Consider the following 27,819-nt stretch of genomic DNA (forward strand, 5'->3'; position numbering starts at 1 on the left):
AAATAATAAATATGAAATGAATATCACACAGATTGGAGTGTAAAGATACGTTTTCGGGTTTTTTTTAATTGTTATTATGTTGTTTTTTTAAACTAATATGTTTGTTATGTTTCATTCAAATAGAAATGAATCAGACTGAGGTTTGTGTGACAGTAGCCTATTTTAATTGTCTACTTTCAGTGTAACTTAGTTTTCATCCATTTTCTTTTTTTCTGCATGTGTTAAAATCTCAACAGCCCTGATATGTGTCCATTTACTGCTTCTCCTTATTTATCCACTGCAGCACATCATATATATTTATTCTTTATCTCATTTTAAGATTCATTTCTCACCTTTCCCTGTCTGGAAATAGCTGCACAGCTTTTTTTTTCTACCTCGTAACCGACTGGGGATCAGATAATAAGACCAGAACCTCAGGTAGAGACCTGGGTGAGTGGCAGTGGTAGGGACTCTCACCAGCAGATGGCCACATAGCCAAAGTTATTATTATTGTTATTCATCATCACTCATCACTAAAGCACAGTGTTTGTTTTGAAGGTCAGGAATTTCGAGGTTGTGCACGGCACCTGAAAGCCTCTTCGAGGGCACAAGCTCGTTCCTAGACTGCGCATGCGCCGCAGCTTCTGTCCGCTCCTTGTCTGTGTAAAGAACCGTGTCACGGGCGGCGGACGGCGTGCAGCGGTGATGTCAACAACATCGGTCAGTGGGTCAGCCTGTTAATTCAAATAGTACTGCTTGTTACCGAGCCTCGTTCTGGCAGAGTCAGCGGCTGCAGTCACTGTCCACAGCTCGGCTTGTTCTCGCGGGCTTTTAACAAGATAACCAACCAGCCCGTGTCAGCTAGTGTTAGCATGCTAGCCGCGGGAGAGTAGTATTATTGAGCTAACGGACAGAGCGTGCAGCGGAGAGAGAGAGAGCGAACACACACACTAACAGAGGTGTGTGTGAGTGTGTCTGTGTGTGTTTCACACCGGACGTCAGCTGCTTTTGAATAACTGAAACTTCTAGATATATTTCCAGAGACAAACCGGGTTTTTCTCAGCGGCGCGTTCACCTGGAAGCTCGTAGAAGCGGCTCATGTTTTATGGAAGCTGGTATTGTTTTAATAATGCGATGAAATGCTTTTCTGGGTCAGTCAGCAGCTGGTCGCGGTCATCTCAGCCCGTTTCAGTTGACTGTCCTCACGGAGAAAACAGCGCCTCTCCGGGCAGCAGCGGCTGGTGTTACGGTTTATCTGGCGACCCTATTAACTGGCGACCTTCTGCCGAACGTGTTTAATACGTAGCTGTCACCGGATCAGGTATTTTTTATTTTTACATTGTAACGTTAATAGAAACCAACTGAACAAAGAGACATTCGTTGGACTGGTACGTAGCTTGTTAGCTGTCATAACTACGGCAACCACAGACTCAGTCGACTGACGGTCTCAAGTTAACACGGTCGCTCGTTGAACCGAAACACCGGTAATCACGTCAGGTCACCTCGGGCAGAAAGGTGAAGCTGATTCAAACACATCAAAGCGTCCGGTCATGTGCGGCCTTGGTGTGATCCAGCATTCTAACCTGTGTCTCTGTGCTCCTGTTGTGTTGTGCTCCTGTTTCCACAGGATGACACTGGCTTTGTCATCCTCTTCTGTCTCTCCCTCTGTCAACAGGCTGAGGTCTCGGTCTCTCCTCGGCCTTAGAGAATATAACACACCATGATCACGACAGAGGCTGCGAGAGACTTCCAGGCCAAAGAGCGCAAGTACAAAGAGCAGCTGAAGAGATGTCTGTCATCTGCTTTATCTGCAGACCTAAGCGGGTAAGGCATGTGACAGTATGCACTGAACTGCAAAGGCCTGCTGATCATGTACACATGTCAGTAACAAAGACCTGTATCGGATAGTGATACTGAACGGGTACAAAGAAGCTTTAATCAGGGACATCTCTGTCATTTGAAACAAAGATCAACAACAACAAGAAACTGTCTGATTAAAATAATTCTTCCCACTTTTAAAGAGGCATTCCACCACCTCAAACAGTACTGCTCAGCTTGTAAAACAGTTCTGTAATGTGTTATGGTGGGAGGGAAATGACCCTGATGATGTCATCATGGTAACATCAGCACAGTCAGACATAGAAACCTAATGAGAAAATCTGCATTAGAAGCACTGCCAGTAAAAAGAACAGACAGTGTACACGTGACGTCACCCACAGGTTTCTGAAGAGCTGTTGTGAAGCTCAAAATATGTGGCACTGACCTCTTCACCCACCTGCCAAAGCAACCACACTGTTAATTCTGCATAACCTTAAGCCTTAATATAATTTGAACAGGTGAGTTCTTATGGAGACATTTCTGTAGCCAACCTCAAGTGGCTGCTTGAGGAATTACAGTTTTTGCCACTGTCGCATTGGCTTCATTTCACAGCCACTGAGGCTGGTGCTTGGTTAGAAACTAGCGAGCTAGGCTTTGAGAAGGACGCAGAAAGTGCACTATGGGACTTGTAGTGTCCAGGATTTTAAACGTGATCAGGGTATATCTCCTCTGCTGCTACTTCAATTTTGACCTCAGGTGATGGAGTGTTTTTGTAGTTTTGTAATAACTTTCCTTTTAGTTTTATTCTTTCAAACTCCAATGAGAAAGACTAAAGACGTGGTTGAAAGCTTCAGAAACAAGTTATTAATTAAACCTTGAGTTTTTTTTGTCTCCAAGATCAGGAGTGGACTCTCACACTCGGGTTTCTATTTGTTTCTGTGCTAATGTAAAAGGAGTAGAGGCACTCCAGCAGTCAAAATGAATGAATTTGTTTTTGTGTGGTGTAGACCTTAACCCTTCTTAACTCATCATATAATCGATTTACTGGATGTCCCCATCTTTGGACCCAACACATGCTGACAGCCTTTCACATGCCAGCAGACAGATTTTTTGCAGTAAGTGGTTTTACGGGGTAGTGTTGTGCAATAAACTACTAAAATACGGCTTTAAGTCACAAAATACATCATTTTGTTCTTTTATAATCGTATTATTATTATTATTATTATATCACAGCCTTTCCTCAGATAAGAGGATCAGTGGATCTAGAATCAAAAACCTTACACAGGGCAGTCCAGTAAATTTGAGCTCACGTGGATTTAAGCAGTTCACTGCGCTTTAGTTCATGGGGACGTGAGCCTCCTTTTCGCACGAGTGTCTCATCACGTTTGGCACTTCTCATTGGAGGGTCACAGTAATGGACACAGTACCAGCATCCAAACTCATACCACCACGACTGGCCTTAAGCTGACTGATTTCTGGGTCACCCAGATCAGTCATTGAGGCGGGAAGAGAGATAATGATGGGGAAGAAGAAATGAAGCGCCTCAGGAGGACTGTGCTTGTGTTATTCTGAAGTGGAAAAATAGGCCATCGTATTAATCTTTGAATCTCATAGATTGTGTAGGTGTTTAGTGTCTGTCTATAGTGGCTCTTAAATGCATGTTTTATAGGAACATTTTGCCAACTTGGCTCCAACTATACTTTGTGTTATCTAGTCACTGATCACTGATGATAAAGTGTTGTAATGTATCTCCCCAGGTTGCTGCAGGAGGAGCTGGAGGCTGATGTTTCTCTGTATGCCAGCTCAGGCTCGCTCCGGGCTCACAGGGCTGTACTGTTGGCCAGAGCCCCTCATGTTCTCCAGGGACAGACGCACAAAGAGCCCACCATCATTCATCTGCCTGACTATGAGCTGCCTGGACTAAAAGATTTCCTTAGGTAGGCAGTGGGTTGAAGTGATTTGATGATCATAGCAGATGTTTTTTTTTTTTTTAATATGACCTCTATTTGCCCCTGTAAGAGAACGCTTACAGAGAGTGGTCAGGATGTCCTTCATTCTCAGTGTTACAGTTTCACACACTCTCTGACAGAGGGCGCCAGGCACACCTTCTTTAATCCGTAGCATTTGCTGGTGTTTGCATGTTTGTTTCAAGGAGCCTGGCAGCTGCTGCAGTTACTGAATAATAAATTGTGCATTATATTTTCATGTTAATATGATATACTGTATGAGTGTTCATAATCATCTGTAGTGCAGTTTTCATCAAAGCTCGGTGGTCTTTGATCCACCGATTTATGTCCATGTTCGCAATTTATAATAAGGACTAGAAGAAAGTAGTCAGCAGTTTGTTAAACTACTATAGAGTTTAAAAATGTTGAAAATGGAAACATCGCTGCGTTCAAGGATTGAGATTTAAGACCGGGAAAAATTCACTGATTACCAGTATGTCAGAGTCAATTTTTCAATGTGGATGTTGAAATGTTGATAAAAAGCACTCCGATAACTGCATGCTTGAACAGATCATTGTAATCAACCCTTAAAACCACTTTTTCAGCTGAGAACCATTTTTAGTAGTGTTGTTGATCAGTCAATCAATTGATCCAAATTCAGATCCAAATTGTGACAGTATAAATCAGGGGTAGTCAATTATGACTTCAGGAAGATAGAGATTTCCTCATGTTTAGGTCCGCAGCATCAACAGTGTCAACCTTCCTCCATTTAGCACACACCATGGCACATTGACTCACAGTTTGGCAGCTTGGCCCGCCCTACACTGCCTGTGATTGGCTGACATTCTTGCCCTCACTTTGACCAATCTCAGGGTCTGGTCGAATAGTCAATTTTGCTTATGAAGGTTCCTCACTGAGTGAAATGACCCAGAAGTATTAACGTAGCCGCCATTATAAGAGCTGTTTGAATTCTCTAACTGTTAAGGAAAGGAGCTCCAGTGCTTCCTTTATTTTCTCCTTTAGCATGGGATACACCTGACCATTCTTTACAAAAAGAAAGGAGGTAATGCTGTCCCACTTACTGAGATGCAGATCATCATGAAGTTACCCTTGCTGATTAATCATATCTTTGCCATAACTTGCTAATATGTTTCTAAATGAGTGGACAGGAGGGTGAGTGACCATACCAGTGTAACAAACACTTCATTTGATTTCTGTGACAGGTGACAATATTCATTTCTTATTTGTATTCTGACATTGATTATGAAGTCAGATTTTTCACCGGGTTGTCCACGTTTATATTTCCTGCATGAAACAACGTGGTCAGAGCGCACAGGGAGTATCTAGGGAGTATCTCAGATGAAGCGCTTTGTAGTCCATCTTCTGAACTTTGTACCACAGATCACGTCAATAACATTCACAGTCACTTAATGACGTAGTCTAGTGTGAGTGCAGTCGGATTCTCTGAACACCGCAGTTGTCTTTTCCTAACTTCTTATGAATTCTGCTTTACATCTTTCCTTGACCTCGTAATGTTTTCCATTGAGGTCAAGAAAAAGTGTTTAGGAAAGGACTTAGGAGCTATTTTTTTTACTATTCGACCGTGCCCTTAGTCATCATGCCTAAAGCCAACCAACTCAAACCAACGAAGGCAATGAGTACTGGCCAATCAGAGACAGGTAGGAGGTCCCTTTCGCTGAGTAGCGGTGTAGAAACACTGTCAGAAAAGAGTCTCTGCCAAAACTGAATAAAACTCAATGATATGTCAGTTCCATTTAGTGATGTCCTCTGCTGCGTTTTTAAAATTTTGCTGGAGGAGAGAGCGCTTTGGGGAGTTTAGTTATACTTCTAGAATATTTAAATAAAATATCCTTTAATGTGTTAAATAATTTAACATTTTTAACCAATTCTGGTTGTCATTATTAACAGCTGCTTCTTCTTCTCTCTTGCTCTGTGCTGCTTGCTGGAAGCAACCAGGATAAACACAGTTTTTGTCTCATCGCACATTGGATAACATGAACATTGATTCCTGTATATCTGCGACAGGCCAGTAAATTCTACAAAAGTGAAACGATTAGTTATTATTGAATTATTTATTGAATTATTATGTTATTCATTTGTTGGCCCCAGCCTCCTAATTGTGATTATTCCAGCTATTCCAGCTATTTCTGCTTTATATGACTGTAAATTAAATATAATAATTCAAATGAATTAAGTCCAACTTGAAATGGATGGCTCAGATTTTTAGTTTTCCTTTCTATGGACACACCTTGTTTGGTACCTAGGTTGTCTACCTTTGAGGGTCTTCTGTGAACAGCTGACTGGGAGGAGAACCTGTCATCGGCTGGCATTTATGGAAGTGGAAGAAGCTGTTGGGGCTGTTGTACTCAGACTTTTTCTACTGCGACTATGACCAGGGCAGATGACTTGAAAAAAGACAACAACACAGCCACAGAATGTTTCCGAACAGGTTGCTTCTGAGTTCAGGTTCTGGCTGGCCTGTGTGTCTCTGAAGTCACAGTGCATCAAATTTAAATAGGTGTGAAAGGCACAGTTTTAATTAACCTTTAGAGTCTCCCCCCCTGCAGACAAGTGTACACAGCAGACCAGAGCATGCGCTCAGCTGAAATAATCCCAGACACGGAGGGCTCGCTGCCAGTTCCCGACCCGGCAGACCTTCATAGTTCCACTGATTCAGGTAAACACATCAACATGCTTTTCTACAGAGAGTAGTTCAGCTGCCCCCTCCCTCCCTTTTCTTCACATCATGTTATCTTAGCAATAATCCACTTAGGAGATAATCGCATTTGGATCCCTGTTGTCGTTACTGCTAATTGCAGCACAGCCATGCTACGGATAATAGCTGTTTTTCACTATTTACAGTATTTTTAGTTAAGAGGTTTAATGATGGCGACCACTGCTTTTTCACACACACACACACACACACACACACACACACACACACACAATACCTGTGTTAAATGTCTCACCCACTCACAGCCTCTCATCACTCTCTCTCTCCTGTCCTTCCTCATTATCCCCCTGAACCTCACTCCAGACGCTGTTCTTGAGCCAGCCTCTGGCCTCGGAGCTGACCTGCTGGATCTGTACCAGAGGGGACAGCAGTGTGACATCACCATCCAAGTGGCAGAGCAGGTCTTCTCCTGCCACAGGTAGGACTATACATACACCCCCACCCCACCCCCACTACAGAGGTCGCACATCTGCTGTTGACTCTTGCCAGTGTTGAGCTGGTGGGTGGTCATTCAGTGATGCAGGGATAGTAGCTCCAGCCGGTAACCATGGAGACAGTGTCTCACAGCCTGTGCTCAGGGAGCAGCCAGGCAGCGAGAGCTAGTTGCTCTGCAGCAGTGATCTGTATAACGACACGATGTCAGCTGCTGCAGCTCTGATCCAGAGGCCTACTTTACTGTGTATGCACAAAAATACCATGTTTACATGTAGCATATAACACAGTAACACATATAAAACATGTTTGGAATGTGGGTTTGGAAGCAGTATTATATGAGAGGGTGTGCATTAACATTATTCTAGGCACGTAAGCAGCACTTAAGTGCCAATAATAAGTTGAAGCTCACCTTTGAATGTAAAATTGCAATTATACAACAATAACCAAATTAAATAAAATATATTTAAAAGATTCATATTTTGTGGCAATTTGCTCTCAAAATAAAAATGTTTTGCTCACTCTCTCTATTTCTATTGAAATACACACACATAAACCACACGTATAAACACTAAACTGAGTAAATACCACACATATAAACATTAAACTGAGTAAATACCACACATATAAACACTAAACTGAGTAAATACCACACATATAAACACAAAACTGAATAAATACCACACATAAACACAAAACTGAATAAATACCACACATATAAACATTAAACTGAGTAAACTTAACATGTATTTTTAGGTAAATAGAGCTGTATTTGCAACTTTTTATATAAAGTTAAAAGTTGACCCCTAGTATACTTATTCACATTTATTTACATGTCAGGATGTGAGATGGCAGAGTAATATTTTTAGTGATTACTCAGGTGATGTTGATTTGAACACATTCACATAGTTGACCAATCAGATTGCTTGGTCAGAACTACCTGTTGTATAATGAACTATAAATAATAGAAGCACTCGTATTAAGTTGTCACATTTGTACAAGTGTTTAGAATTTTTAAACAAAAATGTCAGAGGTTGTGCAGACAGATATTTGTACAGATGACACAGCAAAAAACAAACAGCTTTTTTACTTTAATCATATCACCTAAATCAAGTAAAATAAAAATAAAATAAACTAAATTCAAACTTAACATTCAGTTAACCATATTCTCAACACCATCAATTGACTAAGAAAGTTTATTGGTATATTTATAGCAGCTTGTATATAGTGAGTAGGAAGGAAAAGTCTGTCACTCCAGCAGCTGCCTGAGGGTCTGCTGTCCAGGTGAACATCGTCCATCACCCGATAACACCTGACAGTGTAACATGACCCACTGTATAATATTCTGTCACCTATCTATCTGACTGTCACATCATCTTGACGGCCTCCAATCCAAGTCCACTCACCACATATCCAATTTTCGACAAGTTTGTGAAGAGAGAAGTTTGTGGTGACTTGACTGGGAAGAGTTACTACTGACCGACTTCCAACACTAAGACTACTTAGACTCAGTATCAGGTTTATTGCCTAGTACATTTTCACATACAAGGAATTTGTCTTGGTGTTTTTGGTGCATGACAAACATTAGGTAAAATATATAAGAAAAACAATCAAGTATTAAAAAGATAAATATCTGTACAGTTAAGTATGTTTTAAGATGTACAGTTTGTGCAGGAATATACAAAGAATTTAGCAGGTAATGTGCAAAGGTTCACAGTCTGCAGAATATTTCAAATGTGCGAAATGAGATCGACCAAAAGATGTTAAATTAAAGGTGCGTGTTAATGTAATGTAGATCCTATGTTCATGCAACATGTAGCTTTCAGTGGGTGGAGGTTGAGCGTCAGAGTGTCAGAGAGCCCCGAGCCTTGTTGATGAGGCCAGTGGCAGATGGGAAGAAACTGTTCCTGTGGCGTGAGGTTCTGATGGATCCTGCCAGAGGGGAGTTATTCAAAGAGTTTGTGTCTGGGGTGGGAGGGGTCAGCCACAATCTTTCCTGCACACTTCAGAGTCCCGGAGGAGTACATGTCCTCAAGAAACAAAAGGTTATAGCCAATCACCTTTTCAGCAGAGCGAAAGACGTGCTCCAGTCTGCCCTTGTCCTTGGCGGTGACAACAGTTGGTGATGGAGGAGGTGAGGATGGACTCAGTAATGGAGGAGTAGAAGTGCACCATCATTGTCTTTGGCAGATTGAATTTCTTCAGCTGCCGCAGGAAGTACATCCTCTGCTGGGCTTTCTTGATGAGTGAGCTGATGTTCAGCTCTCTTGAGGTCCTGGGTGATGGTAGTTCCCAGTAAGCGGAAAGATGGCTTAAAGATAAGTCTGGCTTTATTCTATATTTCATTTTTCTTTCTGATTTCTCTACCCTGTCTTTGGGTCTCAACCTCAAAAGCCTGTCAGTTCCTCCTGAAGACTGGAAGCAGGTCACAAATATATTGTTTCATTTTTTAAATTAAGTCATTTCCTAACGCAGCTGCTATGTCCATTTTTAGCAAGAGAAGGGAATTTGTTGGGGCTATTTTCAGTTGCAGATTAATACAAATTTGGCATGCTGGTAAGTATGTCTGGCAGCAGGCTGAGTTATGTGGGATATGAAAGTACAGTGTGTGTGTTCATGTTAATGTCACCCGGTACAAAAGTGTGTCCCGTTGATGTGTTTTAATAGTTTTTGGACATCAATGGAGCTCTGTGGCACACAGGAATAAGATGTATCGGCTTTGGATGCAGACGCGATGCTCTTTAGTAGAATGACTTCTGCTCTTTATTTTTCTCCTCTCCATCCTTTGCTGGAGCTAATAAAATGCCCCTATAAAAATAAAAAAACACCTCAGGAACAATGAATTTCCACATCAGTGATACAATCCTGAGACTAACAAACACACACTTAGCATTTTTTGTCCAGCTTTGTCACTTTAAAGTCACTTAAATACATTCCAGCTGACCAGAAGATGTGAAATATTAAACTGCTGTGTGGATCTGACATGCAACTGCCCGCTTTATTGGGTTTCTAGGGCAATCCTGTGTGCGCGGTCTCAGTACTTCCGTGCCATGCTGAGCGGGAGCTGGATGGAGAGCTCCAGACAGTGCATCACTCTGCAAGGGTAAGCATCGTCTAGCAGCAGGTCACAGAGATCAATAACACACCTCAACTGCTGGCCTAACAATGCTACATTTCATCCCCGAACAATACAGCTGAATTACTGCATATGCTGCATTAATTATTCATGCCTTGAAACAGAGGTGGCTCTGTACAGTATGGGGTATCGCTCACAATGCCATTTTTTAACTCACACACACATACACGCACACGCACACGCACACACACACACCACCTACTGCCAGTGGAATCTCAGATGGCTCGCTCAGATTTCTACCAAGCAATGTTTGCCATGTTTTCTTTTGCGAGGCACATAAATGTCTCCTCATCCGCCCATCATCAGCACCACGCCCACCTATTTACTACCACCCGCAGTCTCCTTTCAGAGCGACAGAGGCAAATGAAGCCTATTTCCTCTCTCCAGGGAGAGACATGTCACTTGCTTCAGTATTACTGATTTGAGGGTAACAGGCGAAGACACGGCTGTCAGAATGGAGGAGGATTGACTTGACACGCAGGGAGAAAACCTGTGAAGTGGCCTTCGGGCTGCAGTCACATGGACTGAGTGCTGCATGATATATGGATTTAGTTTACAGCATTCCCACTTGTGTTTGCTTCCTTTCCAGGAAAAATGTAGTTTAGATAGTATTGACAGTGATCTGGGACTCCTCTGTCTCTGTCTGTGTTAGCCTGTAAACAGATTCTTTTGTCAACTGTTTCAGCTTAGGTCCAGATGAGATGGAGATCCTGCTCCAGTTCATGTATGGGGCCATTGTTGATCTGCCACCTGGAGCCAGTGCCAGGTACTGTATGTAAACAGACAACAGTCCAAAATTACAATCCAGCCACAGAAAACAAACTCACCTGTGTTTGGTGCCTCCTGTCCCACAGTCAGGTGGTGTTGGCGGCAGACATGTTGGGTTTGGAGGGGCTGAAAGACGTGGTGGAGATGGTTTTGACCAGAGACTACTGCCGCTTCTTCCCCAAGGTCAGATATACAAAAGGACAACTAGCGTGTACCTTAAAGGATGGATCTTCTAGTTACCTTTCTATACAGTGTATATGTGCCAGGTAGTCTCATATTTAGCATTATGTTGGCTTTAGGGCTTCACAAATCTGAATAAATCTGAATTTCTTTTCAGTATTCACACTTTATTATTCCTGATATGTTGTTTGAAATTAGAAATTAATCTTTCACCTTCATATATTTTTTTTTGCAAACATATGCAGTATATAACTCCCTTCAAATGTGCACAGTTATTGAACATTTAATAAGTGGCTTTTGTTTCCTAAACAGAAACATTTATCTACCACAATTTTACCACCAGATTTAATGCCTACGTAAACAATACAGTTGAATAACTTGCATCAAAATGATTTCACATGATTCTTAAAGAATTTTAATTTGGAAAAAGAGAGCATCACCACTTGACTTTAATGGATGCTCCAAGTTTAGATCCTGGAATTAGGTCGTGTTGGGCAGCATGGTGGCTTGGTTTGTGAAGATCCACCTGTCACCTGTCTCATAACTAGAAGGTCCTGAGTTTGATTCCTAGCTGGTGCAGGGCCTTTCTGTGTGACCAAGGCATTGGCTTAGGACTAGAGCTGCACAGTAGCTGCCCCCCTTCTCCTAATACAGATTCATACATCTGTTACTATGTGACAATACTTACTTGAAAGGCTGATCCTTCGAAAGTGATTATGCTAAATGCCATTATAGCACTGATCAAATGTTACTGATTCTAAATTGTGATTATAGTTCTGCTGATAATTTTTTAATTGTAATTGAGGTATGTCTGATCATGTCAGTCTAGTTGTTTGCCTGTTAGCAGTATGTGGAGTATCACAGCTGAAAATACCAAGAACAGATCCTCTTTAGTGCTTTGGCTTTACTTTTGTTGATTTTGTTCGCTCACTGTCAATAATAATGTTGTTTGACTTCTCTTTTCATTCTTTTTATTACAGATCACTCAGAGCAACACTTTCTAACATGAGCGTATGAATATAAATGTTCTCATTCTTTCCTTGTGCGTTTGCAGACGGTTGACGGCGTTCAGAGAACAGTTCTTGAGTGTCTGTCCCTCACACATGCCTTAGGCCTTCAAAGCCTCCACATGCTGTGCAAGAGGTGAGTGTCAGCTCAGCACTAATCGAGCAAGTCGCTTCTCGTTATATATCTCTTGTTATAGCTTTGAAACTGAAAATACATTTTGTATGTAAACATTTTGGGAAATTAGCCACACTTCGACCCTGAAATTTTAATTGCTGTCAAACTGACCTTAAAAATAAGTTAATGATGTAATTTGAAAAAAAAAAAAAGTGCAACACATTCCGACTTGTCTCCATTCATGCCACTGCAAGTTACATCTGCATCCTGTTGCTAGGCAACAGCATGTGGGTTCATACTTGTACTTCATTAAGTCGCTCGGGGTCAGGGTTAGTTGTGTAATACAGTTTGATTTCATATAAATTAAAACAGAAGTTTAAAGTCGAATAAACAGTATTTGCTATCCTTTAACGAATTACGCTTTATTTGTCTCACAGTGCTTCATTGATTTCATCTTTAACTTAAAAGGTTGAATTGAAATGAAGATGTCATAGACATCAGTGAAGCTTGCTTGTGCTCTTGGATCAGATTTAATAGGAAACCTTTATGGTATCATGTCTTTATTTTAACACTTTTCTTTCTATCCATATGTGTTCATACAACCTCACCATACTGAGTACACCTTACTTTAAGTTCTCCTGTATCTGTCTCTGTATCTAATCCGACTGTGCTAACGATGCTCTTGCACACTGCAGTGTGCGGGCAAGAAGGGTGTAAATGTAGGTCAGGGGGGTAGGATGTGTCGAGCAAGTCTGTGAGCTGGTTTTGTGTGTGTGTACGACGTTGAAGCGAGCTGCGGTGCTCTGTGCAGCAGTACGTACTGACCTTCTCATCCTCACTCATTGCGTTGTTCCCTCAAGGAAAGCTCTGCTGTGCTAAAGCCTCAGAGCCTGCGACTCATCTGGGTTACACTGCAGGAACAGAGAAATTTAATAATACAGCACATGCTCACAAAATGCTCACAAAAAGTTACAGGTAGGCCTAGTATTTGACACATTTAACCTCTGTTGTTATTACTCCTTTTTACATGATAGCCAGGTCTGTAAAGTGTGTATCTACATGCACACAGCCCATGATCATTAATAGGCTGTGCAACCATCAGCATCTCTGGGCTGCTTTGAGAATTCTTCTTGTGACTTCAAAAGAACTCTGCAACTCTGTTTTACCTCATGTCCAGTAAACCCACATTGAAGTGTCCTACTGTGCAGCTTCAACAAAACACTCTGAGGTTCACATAGGCGATCTGAGTAAAGGGCTACACTCCAATGAAACTTTTCCAGGACAAGGAAGAACAATGACTGAAACTATTCTCGAAACTTTGAGCATTTCCAGGGTTAGAGGTTATCAGATACTGAACTGACTCTAAAGCAAGTTATTCTTTGTATTTTCAGATGGGTTGCTGATCATTTTGTAAAGACTTGGTGTGAGAGAAACTTTTCCCTCTTGTCCCCTGAGCTCCACAGAGCCTGTCTAACGGCTGTAACTGACACCATGGTGAGTTCCTCCCTTGCAGAGTCATCAGCCGTGCTGTACTGTATTCATGTAATTGCACAAATATCATCAGCCCTATTCTCTAGTGTTTTTTTCCACAGGAAGGAAAGTCAAACATGATCAAATCAAAGATGACCTTTATTTAATTCTCAGTTATTAAAGACTGACTAATTTGGGAATATGATGTGCATGTAGACAGATGGGGAGTGATCCAGCCTTGTAATTGATAATTGAATCTTGAGTCTGTCTCTCATCACTACAGAAGAGGTGGTGCGCACTCTGTGAGCAAAGCAAGACAAATGTACTATTGTTCACTCCTGGCCAGCTGAGATTCAAAGCTGGCCAAGAACCATTACACAATCTGGGGAGTTCCTGCACTGATCAATAGGTCCTGGGCAAGAATAAGAGTTTTTTTTATGTAGGGTTGTTCATTTGTTTTTATTTTGTATTCTCACCTTTAGAGAGAGTTTCTTTAGCTGATAGATGTTTCCATTCAGACTGTACAGAATGCAGTGACCATGCTCTGTGGCACTGAGCAGTTGCTTGGCAGTCTCCCAGAAGTCAAGTGGGCCCAACAGGTGAGGAGTCTTGCCACAGAGCTACAGGAGGAGAGCCTCAGCGTCATTGTTCAGCACCTCCCCAAAGTCATCCGCACTCAGGCCTTCCAAGACCTCTGCAGGGTAAGGCGGCGTATGCATGCTCATTCATTGTAACATCCTTGGTGAAAAAACACTCAACACAGGTTTCTGTGCTTTTCTCAGTGTGTGTTACATGCCATTACAGAGGGAAGAGTTTACCCGAGAGCCCACATTGTGGAAAAAGCTGTGTTCTGCCATCAGAGAGGGCGTGACTGTGGACAACTGCTGTGATCTTTTTGCTGCTGTGTACTGTCTGTGTGGAGACGACATGGAAGAGGACTCTCTCCTGGAACAGGGAGGGCAAACGCAAGTAGTGGTGAGATGAAGTAGATTCATCATGCTGTTATTAATTGGTTCTATGTGGGTGTGATTTCTCATTCAGTCCTTTTCATAAAGGCCAGTATGAACACTGACATTCAGACTGTGGACCAAACAACCAAACAAACGCTTGAAAAGGTGTTTAGTGTGCTCAAACAAGTCTTCAAACCCTCTTAGCTTTTGACAGGGCTTTTAGCCACTTGTCTCTGCAACGGATAAAGTAAGTAAGTAAAGTAATTAATTACTTCTAATATACCTTAAGGATTTTAAATAAATAGTATGTCAATGAATAGATATAGATTCCAATTACTTACAATTCTCTCCAAGCAGCTGCGTAGCAGAGTTTGCAGCCTTGTTTGGTCTGTGTTATTGTTCTGATAACACTCGTTGACTTCTCTCTTCTCCATATAATGTTTTGTTTGTACGACTCCCTGGAGCTCCAGAGAATACTGTAATGAATAGTGTGCTGCAGAGGGCTATATGCATACAAGCTAAACAGTTGAACTACAATCCATTCCATCAGCCACCGGCGTCATCTTTTTGAGTCAGTTCATGTAACTCATGTTTGTAATAAGTCAGTTTGAACCCTCAGCAGACGAGTGTTAAAAGGCAACAATGTTTTTTATTGTTTTTAGTCTAGACCAAATGAACCAAACTGTAGGTATGATCACATCTTTACCTCTCCTGTTAGAAACCACCATGTGCTTCCATGTCCTTTACTTCAGTCTGGAGGAAGCGATTGTTGCAGCTTTGGAAGAGCAAATGCCACATTTACTTGGCTTTTCAGACCAAAGCATGGACTTGGGGTGAATATGTGTTTAGTTGCTCTGATTGTCAAAATGAGTTGTCCAACATGGCTTTGCAAACCTTCTTCAAACTTGGTTCTGATATGGGCCTGATGCTGCTTGGCTTTGGTATTGTGGTATAATGGTGGACAAGGGTTTTTATACTAACATATTTCAAACCTTTTTATAGTTGGTGATGGCTTCTGCTGTATACTTGAATATTATTGTGTACTGTAAGTTGTTGCATTATTGTTTTATAGATGAGTTATATCACTTCTACTGACTGTCAGATTAGAAAGGACCACCAAAGAACTGTGTTAATCTTTTATGGCTTTATTAGACGAGTGATGATTATCTGAAAACTGAATCTGTCTTTTAAATGAATGAACAGGAAATAGACTAGGGATATAAACATGCCATTGGCTAAATGTTTCACTCTGTTACTGTCGCTAAGGGAAACGGCTTCCAAGCTCGTAATCTACGTGCTAAAAAATGTTGAGGGTTTGATGAGGTTTTGATGAAGATTTGGATTGTGCAATGAGGCAGCCCTGCTCGTTTCTTTGGGTGAATGGTGGTAGAGATATAAAGGGATACGTTCTACAAGAGCTGCATCATCTGTAGCTTTAACAAGTCCAGTGAGCTCCTAAGCAGGGATTCAGCCATTGTAATGCCAAGGCTCACCTCTCCACATGCAAATGTTCCAGTGAAGCTCTGACAGTATTTTGCAAGGACACCACGGCTGCATCCTTGGCTTAGCGCCACCCAAGACACTTGTGATTAGTATAAAGAAATATAAACAAGCCAGAGTGTTTTTACCCCTATATCAGAATGATAATGAGTTGAGCTAGAACTGAAACAAAGTGTGGGAAATTGTCTGTGTGAGACTACTTGAATCTGTCTCATCACTGCTGAGGAGGTGGTCTGTGAGTAAAACAAGACAAATGTACTATTGTTCAGTCTTGGCCTCTTCTACTACTACAGACAACAGTAGTGAGTTCATTGTTAATCACACTGAATGTTTATATCTTGCATTGTTTACGTCCATGCTGGTGCACTGCAGTATATATACCTGTGGATTAGTGAGGAACCATTGGCAGGACTGTGTATTGTGTCACCTGTGTGTCTGTGTGCACATGCAGGGAGCCACTCTTAGAAACACTGCTCCATAGTGCTGCTAGAGGTCAAAAACTCAACAGGTCACCTTTAACAGCACATGACACAAATGATGCAACCACCCCCTTCAGTAACAAGAACATCATCCCTCCCAGTTTCATCAGAACTTAGACCTATAGCAGTTATGGTTAATAAGACTGACTGATTGATTGATTGTAGCTAATAATTTATTTGTGTCAAAATACATAATTTCTTCAACACCCAACTCCATTTCTCATCTCAGATGTTGATATGCTTGAGATGATGCATTAACAAGTATAAGTACATAAGTATAAACTTTTAATTACACGATTGAAGCCTCAGATAAACTGTAATCTTTGTTCAGTGTTGGTCAGATGAGAGATTACAAACTAACAAAGTGTATTGTGTGAGCAGGCGGGTTGAGCTTGTGAGCTGACTTTCAGGAGAAAGTGACCTGGCTGCACACAAGTTAAAGCACATAACCCCTGTAAATACTGTACAGTACAGCATAATGGATTAGGCAGAGGGAGGCTGTGACGTGTGCCAGCGGCCTTCACTAATCTGGCTGTGCGTCTGCTGGTTAGGGGCGTGTGGTTCATGCAGTGGAGGAAGTACAGATAGCTCCTCCCCACCTTCCAGCCCCGTTTTTATATTTAGGCGTGGAAACAGGAGTATGGGCATCAGCCGCTGACATCACTGATTTCGCTCAAGGGAGCTCGAGTGGATTCTGCAACAGAGGCAGAGGGGGGAGGGAGGGACAGAGAAAGGGAGGGAGGAGTGTGGGGTATTTGTTGCCATGGCAAAAGGTTCTTCAAGCAGCTGCTGATTCGCTTGTGCTGTAGCGCACCCCTTTCCATTCTTCTCCTCTGCGACTCTCTCTGTGCTCTGTGTTACCGCCAGCCATTCAGGCGAGAGATTTGTACGCTGTGCGGTCGGCTGTGGACCTTCCTGCTTCAGACCTTTTACGCGGTCCGCCACACGCAGGGATGGGAGACCCTGTCTTACAAGCACAGAGAAAGGATACTGGCAGGTAAGGCAGGATATCCTTGTTTCCAGCCACACACATGATATTTCTGCTGCAGCAGTGCATGTGGATGTATGTGTGTGTTTTTTGTTTTTTTCCCTCCATAACCCAGCCTAGCGCTGAGGCAGAGGCTCTGCATCACTACAGATGAACCAAAGCTCTCGGAGCAGATGCTGATGGCTGATTTAACACAGCTGCCTGGCCACTATTAATTCATTTAATGTTTGGTCAGTGCTTGTTTTGCTTCACGTGAGCCGTTTGAACTGTCTTAGGCTGAGATAAGTGGACGCAAACATGGTAAATGCACCAGACACGCCATGCTTGTTTAAATGGGTGGGAGTGAAAGGCAGGATTCCTGTCTTTGTGGGTCTGCACATGATTAGGAGCTTCCACAAATACAAATAATGTGTCGTTTCCTCAACGCTAAGCTAGTAATGTGTTGAAATGCACTGCATGAATAATTGATTTGGCTGGTATCAGTGTGTGCCTGTTACTGGTACATTTATTGCCAGTGTAATCAGATTCTTCTCACAAGGAAACATTACAAATGTACTTTATCAGAAAAAGTTAATATGACTTGATTTGCTTCTGATTGAATAAAGTAAATCAGCGGGCTCTGAAGTGAAGTGTACAAATGGCTGTGCTTTGTTCGGAATAGTCCTTGCCAGACATGGCTGACTGATCAATCCATTGATTTAATGTTTGTTTCCTGATAGTCAACAACCAAAGGGTAAACACGGGGTGTGGAGATGAGAATTTGTGAATGGACAGAATGGCTCCACTGGCTCACATAATGAAGAACTCAAGCAGCGTGTTGGAAAAAAAAAAATGGTGCAGCCTTTTTCATCTGTGTTGTGCTTGGATCTGAATATGCAGACAAAATACTAATTTGTTTTTCATCTTGTTTTGACAGAAGCTATTGATAAAGGGGACAATCGAAGACTTGCTAAAAAGCCTGTATTCACTAGCTCACAGGTAATATTATTAACATTTGTTTTATTTTTGTTTTAGGAACCATTGAAATATGAACTTTGACTTAGCTAATGATCTTACGGTGCCGATGCAGCTCAGAGAAATCCATTTAAGTTTGTATAATCCCCGACAATGCTTACAGTCTGTGGCCATCAGATGCCATATGGCATAAATGCCCCACCCTCACAGCAAAGACATCCAGTATGAAATGAGCAGCAGGGCCTCTCTAAGCAGATGTATAGCTAAGATAAGCCTGGCTGAAGTGATCCAGACAGGGACTGCCAAGATGTTAGGCATGAGTGGTTAAGAGCAGTGGCAGCTCCCACAGATCTCTCAGGACTCTCTTGGTTTGACGCAATCAAAACTGGAACTTTATCTGTCTCTAGGCTTTTTGTGCTGATTCTCTGAACCTGCAAGACACAGTTCACTGATGTAACTGCTCTACTGACACTAAAAGGCAATCATAAGTTTACAGTTTGTTTAGTTTATTTGCAAAAGTTCATAACAGCAGAACAAGAAAGAAGCATCATTTGCTAAAACTGCTAAAAGCTGAAAGTAACAAGTCAGACTAACTGCACAAAATGCATCATTTCAAGTGGTATACTTCAGTGGATTCAATAATCTGCACTACTGTTATTCAGTTTCATATGACTGTGTAGTCTTAAAGTTAGATGACTGATGTGTTCATTTGTTTCCTGCAGCCAAGGGCCGTAAGATGCCCTCCATCTGCTCCTGAGAGTCCTGTGCACAGGACCCAGAGAGTGTCCGAAAACACGACTTCTTCTTCCCGTAGTGCTGCATCAGCCATGAAGTCTGATGGACTAGGGACAGCTAACAAACCAGGAGATGGTCAGGCATCAAAGGCAAAGAATGTGAAGAAACCAGGAGACCGAAGTGTAGCAGCAAAAGCAAAAGCAGCATCAGGCAGCACACCAGTTGTCAATGGTACAGGAGCTACAGGGACCAGACGGGATGTAGCCAGTGCCAATGGCCCCAGAAGTTCTCACGGGGCTAAAGAGCAAGAAAAGAAGCCAAACCCAGGTGCAAGGCCTAAAACCTCTCCCCCGAGCTGCACGTCCACAAGCCAAACAGCGGTAATGAAAGCTCAGAAGAGTTCAGCGGCAAAGGCTGACAGCACTGCTGGCACCACCCAAGCTCAGCCCAGTGCTTCATCAGGCAGTGCCTCGCCAGAGAACGGTGCCAGCAGCCCTCGCAACGACGCCCACTCCATCCCAGGTTTACGCTCTTTATTGACTTCTACACATTTCATCATTGTGACTGACACCAATTACAATGTAGGACATCCCTGTAGCCAAGCTGCAGTGTCGGCAAGTCAGCTCCAGGTGTAACACTGGCTGGAATATGAAAGAACCTGCAAACTAATTAATATGATGAATGTTGTGGTGTGGCCAAGAGAGACTTTTGGAAGACAAGGGCAAGTGTCATGTATGAATGTTGATTTTTTTTTTTTTTTTTTAGGAAACCAACCACATGAGGCTGTCCTTGGCAGCCTGCTGGTGTTAGTGTACAAACTCACAGCAGAACAGCAGAGGTCAAAGCCCTGTACAGCTGTCATGGGGTGTGACTGATCACACTGAGCTTTTGTGCTGAGGATGGTTTTGGGGAGGTGGGGTAATCTCTAAAGTGGGCCTCAGCTGTCTGCCCTGCTGATACAAGCGCAGCATGTGTCATCGCACCTTGCCCTGAAAGTGACTTGTAAACGTCTGTGATGTGAGCTCACACACTAAAAGCACATTTCCCCACCCTGAAAAATGATTTGATTTATTCCTGAGTAAATCAAGGGTCATAGGTAAAGGACTTGTGTGTATTCTTGGTTCATTGTTCTCATTGTGGCTCATTTTCTGTGTTTTAGGTGCAAAGGCCAAACACCAGGCTAAGACAATGAACAAGTCTCCACTGACAAAACCTCCTCAGAAGTCCGATACAGCAAAGACCTGCAGGTAAGTTTAACTCCTCGTGTGTGGGCTTTTCTTTAATGGTTCAGGGGGAAAAGCTATAACTTAATAATTTCCTGTATGCAAGCCAACATTAATCCATCCATCCATTCTTTTCTGCCTATCTTAAGTATAGCAGTATGTTGTATGTGAATCCTTCATCAATCTTGGAAGTAATGATGATATGGCCTCTGGGGACAACAACCAGTATTTTGGGACTTTAGGTGTAGTCAGCGGATAACGGACATCCGGACTTCCTCTGCAGTGTAAAAATTTGATGTGCAAGAATAACTTTATGACAGATTTCTATAAATATGTTTAAAAAGATAATAAAAAGCTAAACCATCATCAGGCAATAGCCGATAGATTCAGAGGTTGTATTTCCGTCGCTGCATTCTGCCCAGTTTGCTCGTCCAAACAAACTCTTTATCTGCAACCAAGCCTGCGTAGTTGGTCAATATTACTCTGACTACAAACAGGAACATGACACCTCTGATTCACCTCTCTCTTCATAAGCATTAGTCTTACAGAGCCCAAAGTGCAGTGGAAAAGGTTGTATAACAACAGAAATGACTAAATGAGACGTATAAGGGTATATTAGAAGGACAAAAAACATTGAGGAGCCCAGGAGATCAAGATATTCCAAATCTTGAAGAAACATTTCTGTTATCCAGACAGATTGTTGAGAAATATTATACTTTTGTCCCCTTCACAGTCATCTACACTGAAGTAAACAACAATACATTCAAACAAGAAAGAACTATTTTTACTGTTTGTATCAGGTCACACTGCAGTCTATAGACTGTAGTTTGAACTTGAATTTAGTCTAAATAAGTACCATGCGTCCTCACTGCCGTTCTAACATGACCAGACCAAGATGCAATATGAGCCTGATGCCGATATATTCCCTCGTTAACCTGAAGCATTCTAACCAAAGAAACATATCTAACACTGCATGCTCAGTAACATAAATGTAGGGCGAATAAGACGGGTACAGCACAGTATCACCTTGTTGTTTTTTTTAGGGCACATGTGGCTGTCAGGCGGATAAAAGCAGCTGTGTAGTGTTTTCTGACAAGCCTCTTCTCCGTCCTTTTTTAAAGGTGTTTAAAAATAACCGTTTTACAATCGGCACCATCCAAACTCCATCTGTCCTGGAAGCACATGAATATTTAATAGTCTCCCTGGAAAGCAACCATGTACGTTTGCCAATAAAAAGCGGATAGCCCAATAAAGCAAATCTTGGTGTCTGTGGATTGGCTTCTTTTGAAACAGATGGTACAATTCAGATCTGTGTAGTAACTAAAATGTACGTTTCCCCTGCTGCAGCTGCTGTATAATTCACTCAAGGAGAGCAAGTAACATTGCACTCTCTTTAACCTAAAAATAGGTGACAGTTAAAGTGATTATTTGTACATTATGCATTTTTTAAACCTGATCTTCAATATTATAAACTATCATGACAATCCAAGCTAGGTTCTATAAAACTGTATTGTGTAAACTCGCTCTAAGATGTCACAGTGATGCATCAACCTTGAGCACACAGCAAAACTGTAAAATGTACTCTTTGTTCTCTTGTTCCTAAAGTTAGATATTGTTCAGACCAGGGAAGAACATCCTTCACAAGGGCACAAGCAACTTGAAATTCATTGCATTGATAATCAGCTCATGTCTCAGAGGCTTGACCTTGACCAAATGGAAGAAAAAACTGTGCTGCCCCCTGCTGGTGTTAAATATGAATTTGTGATTTACTTTACTCAGCAGCTCCTTATATTTTTAATGATGATGGAAGTCAGATGTATTAATTAATTGTGATCTTGTGGTAAAAGAATTTGTGGTCACTTTGATGTTTGTCATCTCTTTCACTAATCACAGTCCTTCCAATAAGTCAAGTGTGAGAGAAAGTGTCAAAGCCAAGACTGAGAAAACGTCTACTGGAGGGACAGCAGCAAGGGCAGACACCAAGGGAAGAGGCACACCAGACCACCATGGTGAGCTGTTCAAAGTCTGAATTATTCAGATGTCTGTAAATATACTGTGGCAGCGTATTAATGTTCTGTTCTGTCTTTGGTTTAGTCTCCAAGCATGGCTCGTCCATGAAAAAGCCAGCTTCCCCCAGGAAAGAAGACAGTAAAGATGGGTTAAAATCCTCAGCACCAGACAAAGCAGCCAGTGAAGCTCCTAAAAAGAAGACCACAAAACCCGTTCCAGCGACTGGCGCCTCAGCTAAATCCAGTGCTAAACCAGCAAAAACCTCTTTGGCCCCCTCCAAGCAATCTTCTGTAGTAGCTGCCAAGTCTGCCCCAAAGCTGAAAAGTACTACTGAGTTATCTGTGGATAAAGGTTCTCCAAAGTCTGGAGGCACTTCCAAAAGCTCAGTTTCTGCTGCCTCTAAGAGGTCAGGGACCAAAGGAAAAGAGGCAGTGAATGGTAAAAATTTAGACTGTAACACGGAGCTTGCTCCAATCGAAAACACTGGTGATGTTGCAGTGTATAAAGATAGTACAGAGGTGGCTGTATCTGTCCAGCCTGCAATGCACACAGCCAACAGCCATTGTGGAGGGGATCCACTCAGCCTTCAAGTGGAATCAAGCCCTAAGCAGAGTCTCCAGAAGACTGGAAAACAGTCAGAAAACACTAACAATGCAGGTGATGGGACCAGTGTTACACCAGCAGCTAACAACACCCCCTATATTAAATCTGCTCATGCAGCCACTTGTAAACAATCTTCAAGTTGTGTCATCCCTGCTCACATCGGCGGAGGGCAAATTCATGAGGTCAGCTCCCTGAATTCTCCAAGAGACACTGAACGTCCTATAGACACCCCCTGCAGCATGGGAAGCACCGACACTCCCTTAGAGGACACCTGGAGCGGCATCCACCATCAGGTCAGCCCTGAGTCTGAGACTGGCAGCACGCACACCACTTCCTCTGACGACATCAAGCCCCGCTCAGAGGACTACGATGCAGGAGGCTCACAAGATGATGACTGCTCCAATGACAGAGGGGTTTCTAAGTGTGGCACCATGCGCTGCCATGACTTCTTGGGTCGTAGCAGTAGTGACACAAGCACCCCAGAGGAGCTAAAGATGTATGAAGGTGGGGCAGGATTGAGGGTGGAGGTACGGCTGCGTGGTCGAGAAGCAGAGACCACTAGTGAGGAGGAGGGAGTAAGGCAGCGTCCTCGTTCCTGGTTGCAAAGAGATGAGGTTCCCGTCGAGGAGGAGCACTCAGAGGTCGAAGCCACTGTGACTGTCAAGAGTGTGCCCGACCACCAGCTCTTTTCCTCAGAGGACGAAGAGGAAGATGAAGAGGCAACGGAGGATGAGCGGTCTGAAGTTGAGGTGATTCCAGGTCATGGTCCGCCGCCACCAACTGAGGCCTCGCCACATTATCAGGGGATTATCAACCTAGCTTTCGACGATGACGGTGTAGATCAGGAGAATGACCAACCCGACTACCAGTCAACTTCTAACTTCCGTAGGTCGGTGTTGCTTTCAGTCGATGAGTGTGAGGAGCTGGGCTCAGAGGAAGGGGGCGTCCAAACTCCACCTCAGCATCCTGATGACGCTGCAACTCCCTGTGATGTTTTCGAGTCAGACTCCACAATTACCAGTGACCAACAGAACCACCTGCCATGCCATCTTGAAAATGCAGGTATGAAGCACAAAAAACACGACCAGGACCAAGAAGAAAAATCCTCTGTATTCCTCACAGAGATCCAGGAGCCCATGCAGGAGGAGAGCAATCACATCCAGGTTGATGGAGTGAAGTACAGCAGTCCCCTCCTGGATGCTGACACTAGAGATATCACTCCTCAGGAGCGCCCATGCCATCTGGACCTGCGGCACACTGAACAATACAACGGAGGGCTGCGCAAAAATCACACCCATCCCTCAGAAAGCAAGAAAGCTGATTTACATCTAGACTTAAATGAGCCTCAGCTGACAGGGGACTCTCCTGTACATGCTGCACAATCTCCAGCAGGTAATGTATGATCTACGGACTCTTCTAGACCCCAAATCTGACCCCATCTCTTATCCCTAAACTCCATCAGTGAAGGTATAGTTTATCCCTGCAAGATTCATTCTCTGCTCTGATTCCTAGACCTACATCCAACATACACCTATCCCTCTTTCAGAAAAAGGATATCATTGAGCATACTAGTTTAAAAACTAGTTATTAATAAAGTTCAAATTCAAATGAAATCAGTGGTGATCACATTTTCATGGCTAAAAGCTTCCTCTCATTTCAACGCATGGATTGCATAGCTGTTGTAAATTTGAATTTGCAACATCAATATCCTTTTAAAGATGGAGATTGGTCTCATCATAACAATCAACCTAAACTGTACATTTTAAACAACTGAACTACCTTTAGTCAGAGGCATTTAGGCCTTGGTAACTCAGTTTACACAGAAAAGGGGAAAGCAGTGTACTATTTACTAAGACTGATCATGGATTTGTCCAAAAGAATCTGCCTTGTGACAAGGCCTGTGACATAGGTATATAAATGCACTTTTATGTACATAAAAATAAGATTTTGATTATTTTTGTCATTTCTTTTATGCAGTGGAACAGTTGGCCCTTTGAAGCCATAGATAATTTGAGATATTTGAAGGTGATGTAGCATTTTAACATCAACATATCAATGCTAAATGAAATGTAATTTGTTGGTATAATTACTATTACAGTTAGACCATTGTTGGATCATTTCATATCATGTCACGGATAGTGATATTGATGAAGCTGGTGTTTCATAAAATTTAGACTCTACTTCCCGTAAACCACATGGCTTCTTGTTTTAGATGTTGCTTTTTCTTTAGATTTATTGTAAATGATAAATATGTTCTTCTTCTGCGCCTTAGCACAAACAAATCTGGACCTTGTGGTACAGTCATTTGCACTGTAGTGTCACTAGATGCTGCTCAGCGTTGCAGTGATCGTTCCTTTTTTCAGTAGTTATACTAACATCTTGATTAATTAATAAGACATGTTGATGTTAAAATGCTATATTAGCACCTTTTAAAAATTGTGTTCAGGTAAATTACAAGCAAGAGATTTTTTTCAAGCTTCTGTAAAGTGAAGCCCCTGCTTCAAGTGTTATCCTGGGAAACTTTTCCCTTGCATCTCCTTGCTGTTTCTCTTTATTTTTGTTGGAGAATGTACCTGTTTTTTCTTTGTTTTATTTTTTACTTTTGCACTGCACACATGCATGTCACTATTGAAATTCCTTTGTCATTGCCCTATACCATTCATCATTTAAGTGTGTGTGTGTGTGTTTTTTTTTTCTCCCATGGTCCATTACCTTTTGTCATACCCAGTAGACTTGTCTAGATGCATAGACGTTTTTAAGAAAAGTGTTTTGTTGTCTATAAGCTTTTGTTCAGTAGGTTTGTGTAGTGTCAGTAGCCTCCTCTGTAAAGTATGTGATGTGTCTCTCGAGCAGCTGTCATGGTTCTGCCATGTCTCTCTTTTTTCACTATCATATTCAGAAAAAGAAATCCCGCTGCACCATTACTGAGGGTCTGTCCCGATGCAAACATGTAAATGATTTTGTTGTCAACATCAAACAGTGATCAGTTACTTCATCTTTTTTGAAATTGTTAAAAATAGAAAACACAACAGATGTCAAAAGAAACTGAGTGGTGTGCCATCTTTTGTGCTGCTACAGTAAAAGCACTGTTGCTTGCGTTTTAAGTTTCTGTGACAGTATTTTAAGTCTGCTCGTTCAAAGACCTGCACGTAAATCTCAAAACATTATCGCTGTTACTTACTGACCAATGCAAAGTTCACTGGTGCTGGCAGTGCATGGCTTACTTTGTTTGAACAGGTGGATAAAGAGATTCATTCAGAAAAGCATTCCTCTGTGCTTTACCTTTAAGGCAACTGTACACCCTTTTCATCATTAATCATTCAGTCAGTTATGAATTTAAAAAATTAATTTAAGACTGTTAATGGGTATTTCCATTAACTGACTCCAATGTGACCATCAGTATCACTGCTTGGCCAATATGTTATCCTCACCTTACTTCACTATAGAATATCTTTTAAAGGACACAGTTGCATTAAGGGTAAACTTTCAGTAATGAGTGTTTTATTGTAGTAGGCAGTGACTTAATCTCTGAAATGAAAAAGAGAACTGTGGAGGAGTAAACCAGTTTGTCATTTTGCAGTATTGTCAATTGTTTTTAGGGGACAATGGTTGTGACAGACTGGATCAAACCTGCAAACATGACCGCCGACCATCCAAAGCCCTCTCTCCCATTTATGAGCTGGATGTGGGAGAAGCCTTTGAGCACTGCTTGGACAAGGACAGAAATGTTAAACTGAAGGCAGGCGAAGAAAAGCAAAGAGAAGATGATGACAAAAGCAGTGAGTTTGCAGAGCAGGACTGGAGCCTGCTCAGGCAGCTCCTTACAGACCACGAGTCCAGTCTGGGCATCATAAACCCTGTGCCTGAGGAGCTCAACCTGGCCCAGTACCTTATCAAGCAGACACTGTCACTGTCACGTGACTGCCTGGACTCACATGCCTTCCTGTCCCCAGAGAAGGAGACCTTCAAACGCTGGGCGGAGCTCATCTCGCCCATGGAGGACTCCTCCACCAGCATCACAGTGACCAGCTTCTCCCCAGAAGACGCTGCATCTCCACAAGGGGAGTGGACCATCGTGGAACTGGAAACACATCACTGACTGCACAGAGGAGAGCCTGCTGGACAGTTGATGCCTTCTCTATGAACATCTTTCCATTCAGTTTTCTTAATTTATTATAATTTATAAAATGATTCTGCCTCAATCTTTTTTCTTTTCCTGGACCCTGCAGAACTCTCTGGACTTTGCAGCAGCTTTTTTGCATTCCTCATGATGCCCTCTGGACTGTTTCTTGAACAAATGGGCTGTTATGCATGCTGATATTTTTGTATGTTTGACTGTTAAATTGATGTTGCTTCAAAGCCCTAGAAAAGAATAGAGTAAAAAAAAAATTTATTTCTTTCTCATGACAGTCTTCTGATAATATGTCGACTTAAGTTTCTTAAAGAAAAATAATATTGGCCTACTGGCTTGCATTTAATGTCATATTGAAAATAAAGATTTGTGTTTCTGGAAAAAAAAAATTAAGTGTTTCTCACTGTGAAGATTTGTGTAATTATTTGTTTGGGGTACATGGACAGGTTTATTCCTGTATGTATGGCATGCCATATCGAGAAAAGCACAGGCGTATCGATATTCATATTGCTCACAACAGGTGTGGAGCCTTAATTAATGTTATTACACCTGTGTATAAGTCAAACTGTCCGCCGTGTCGAGGCTCTGTGGACGAACTGCTACAAATGAGTCTAATTAATAAAGGCACACCTGTATCAA

The 27,819-nt window shown here is 42.2% G+C and overlaps 1 protein-coding gene across 4 annotated transcripts; it reads left to right on the forward strand.

The window, feature by feature from the left end:
* The first annotated feature begins 575 nt into the window (after positions 1-575).
* On the forward strand, positions 576-27,579 carry btbd8 (BTB domain containing 8). Of its 4 annotated transcripts, none has more exons than XM_010734351.3 (19): positions 576-699; positions 1,655-1,803; positions 3,555-3,734; positions 6,332-6,441; positions 6,802-6,916; positions 9,944-10,033; positions 10,752-10,832; positions 10,921-11,017; positions 12,069-12,157; positions 13,528-13,630; positions 14,125-14,307; positions 14,411-14,581; positions 17,403-17,532; positions 18,440-18,501; positions 19,200-19,734; positions 20,372-20,459; positions 22,329-22,444; positions 22,530-24,440; positions 26,648-27,579. In XM_010734351.3, the coding sequence occupies exons 2-19, from the start codon at positions 1,700-1,702 to the stop codon at positions 27,145-27,147; spliced, it is 4,665 nt and encodes a 1,554-aa protein (XP_010732653.2). In that variant the 5' UTR covers positions 576-699; positions 1,655-1,699; the 3' UTR covers positions 27,148-27,579. The 4 variants fall into 4 exon arrangements, with proteins under 4 accessions (XP_010732653.2, XP_027145882.1, XP_027145883.1 ...); XM_027290081.1 differs by having other exon boundaries at positions 632-699; positions 1,607-1,803; XM_027290082.1 differs by lacking the exon at positions 576-699 and adding an exon at positions 711-938.
* Positions 27,580-27,819: the final 240 nt, after the last annotated feature.

The sequence above is a fragment of the Larimichthys crocea genome, chromosome XVII (assembly GCF_000972845.2).
Source record: "Larimichthys crocea isolate SSNF chromosome XVII, L_crocea_2.0, whole genome shotgun sequence".
Lineage (NCBI taxonomy): Eukaryota > Metazoa > Chordata > Actinopteri > Sciaenidae > Larimichthys > Larimichthys crocea.

Bases quoted from the DNA above. Each gene is read 5' to 3' on its own strand.
- btbd8 (XM_010734351.3), top strand. From the start codon at position 1,700: ATGATCACGACAGAGGCTGCGAGAGACTTCCAGGCCAAAGAGCGCAAG. The intron at 13,631-14,124 runs GTGAGTTCCTCC...GTTTCCATTCAG, and splicing joins CGGCTGTAACTGACACCATG to ACTGTACAGAATGCAGTGAC. The intron at 14,582-17,402 runs GTGAGATGAAGT...TGTTACCGCCAG, and splicing joins GAGGGCAAACGCAAGTAGTG to CCATTCAGGCGAGAGATTTG.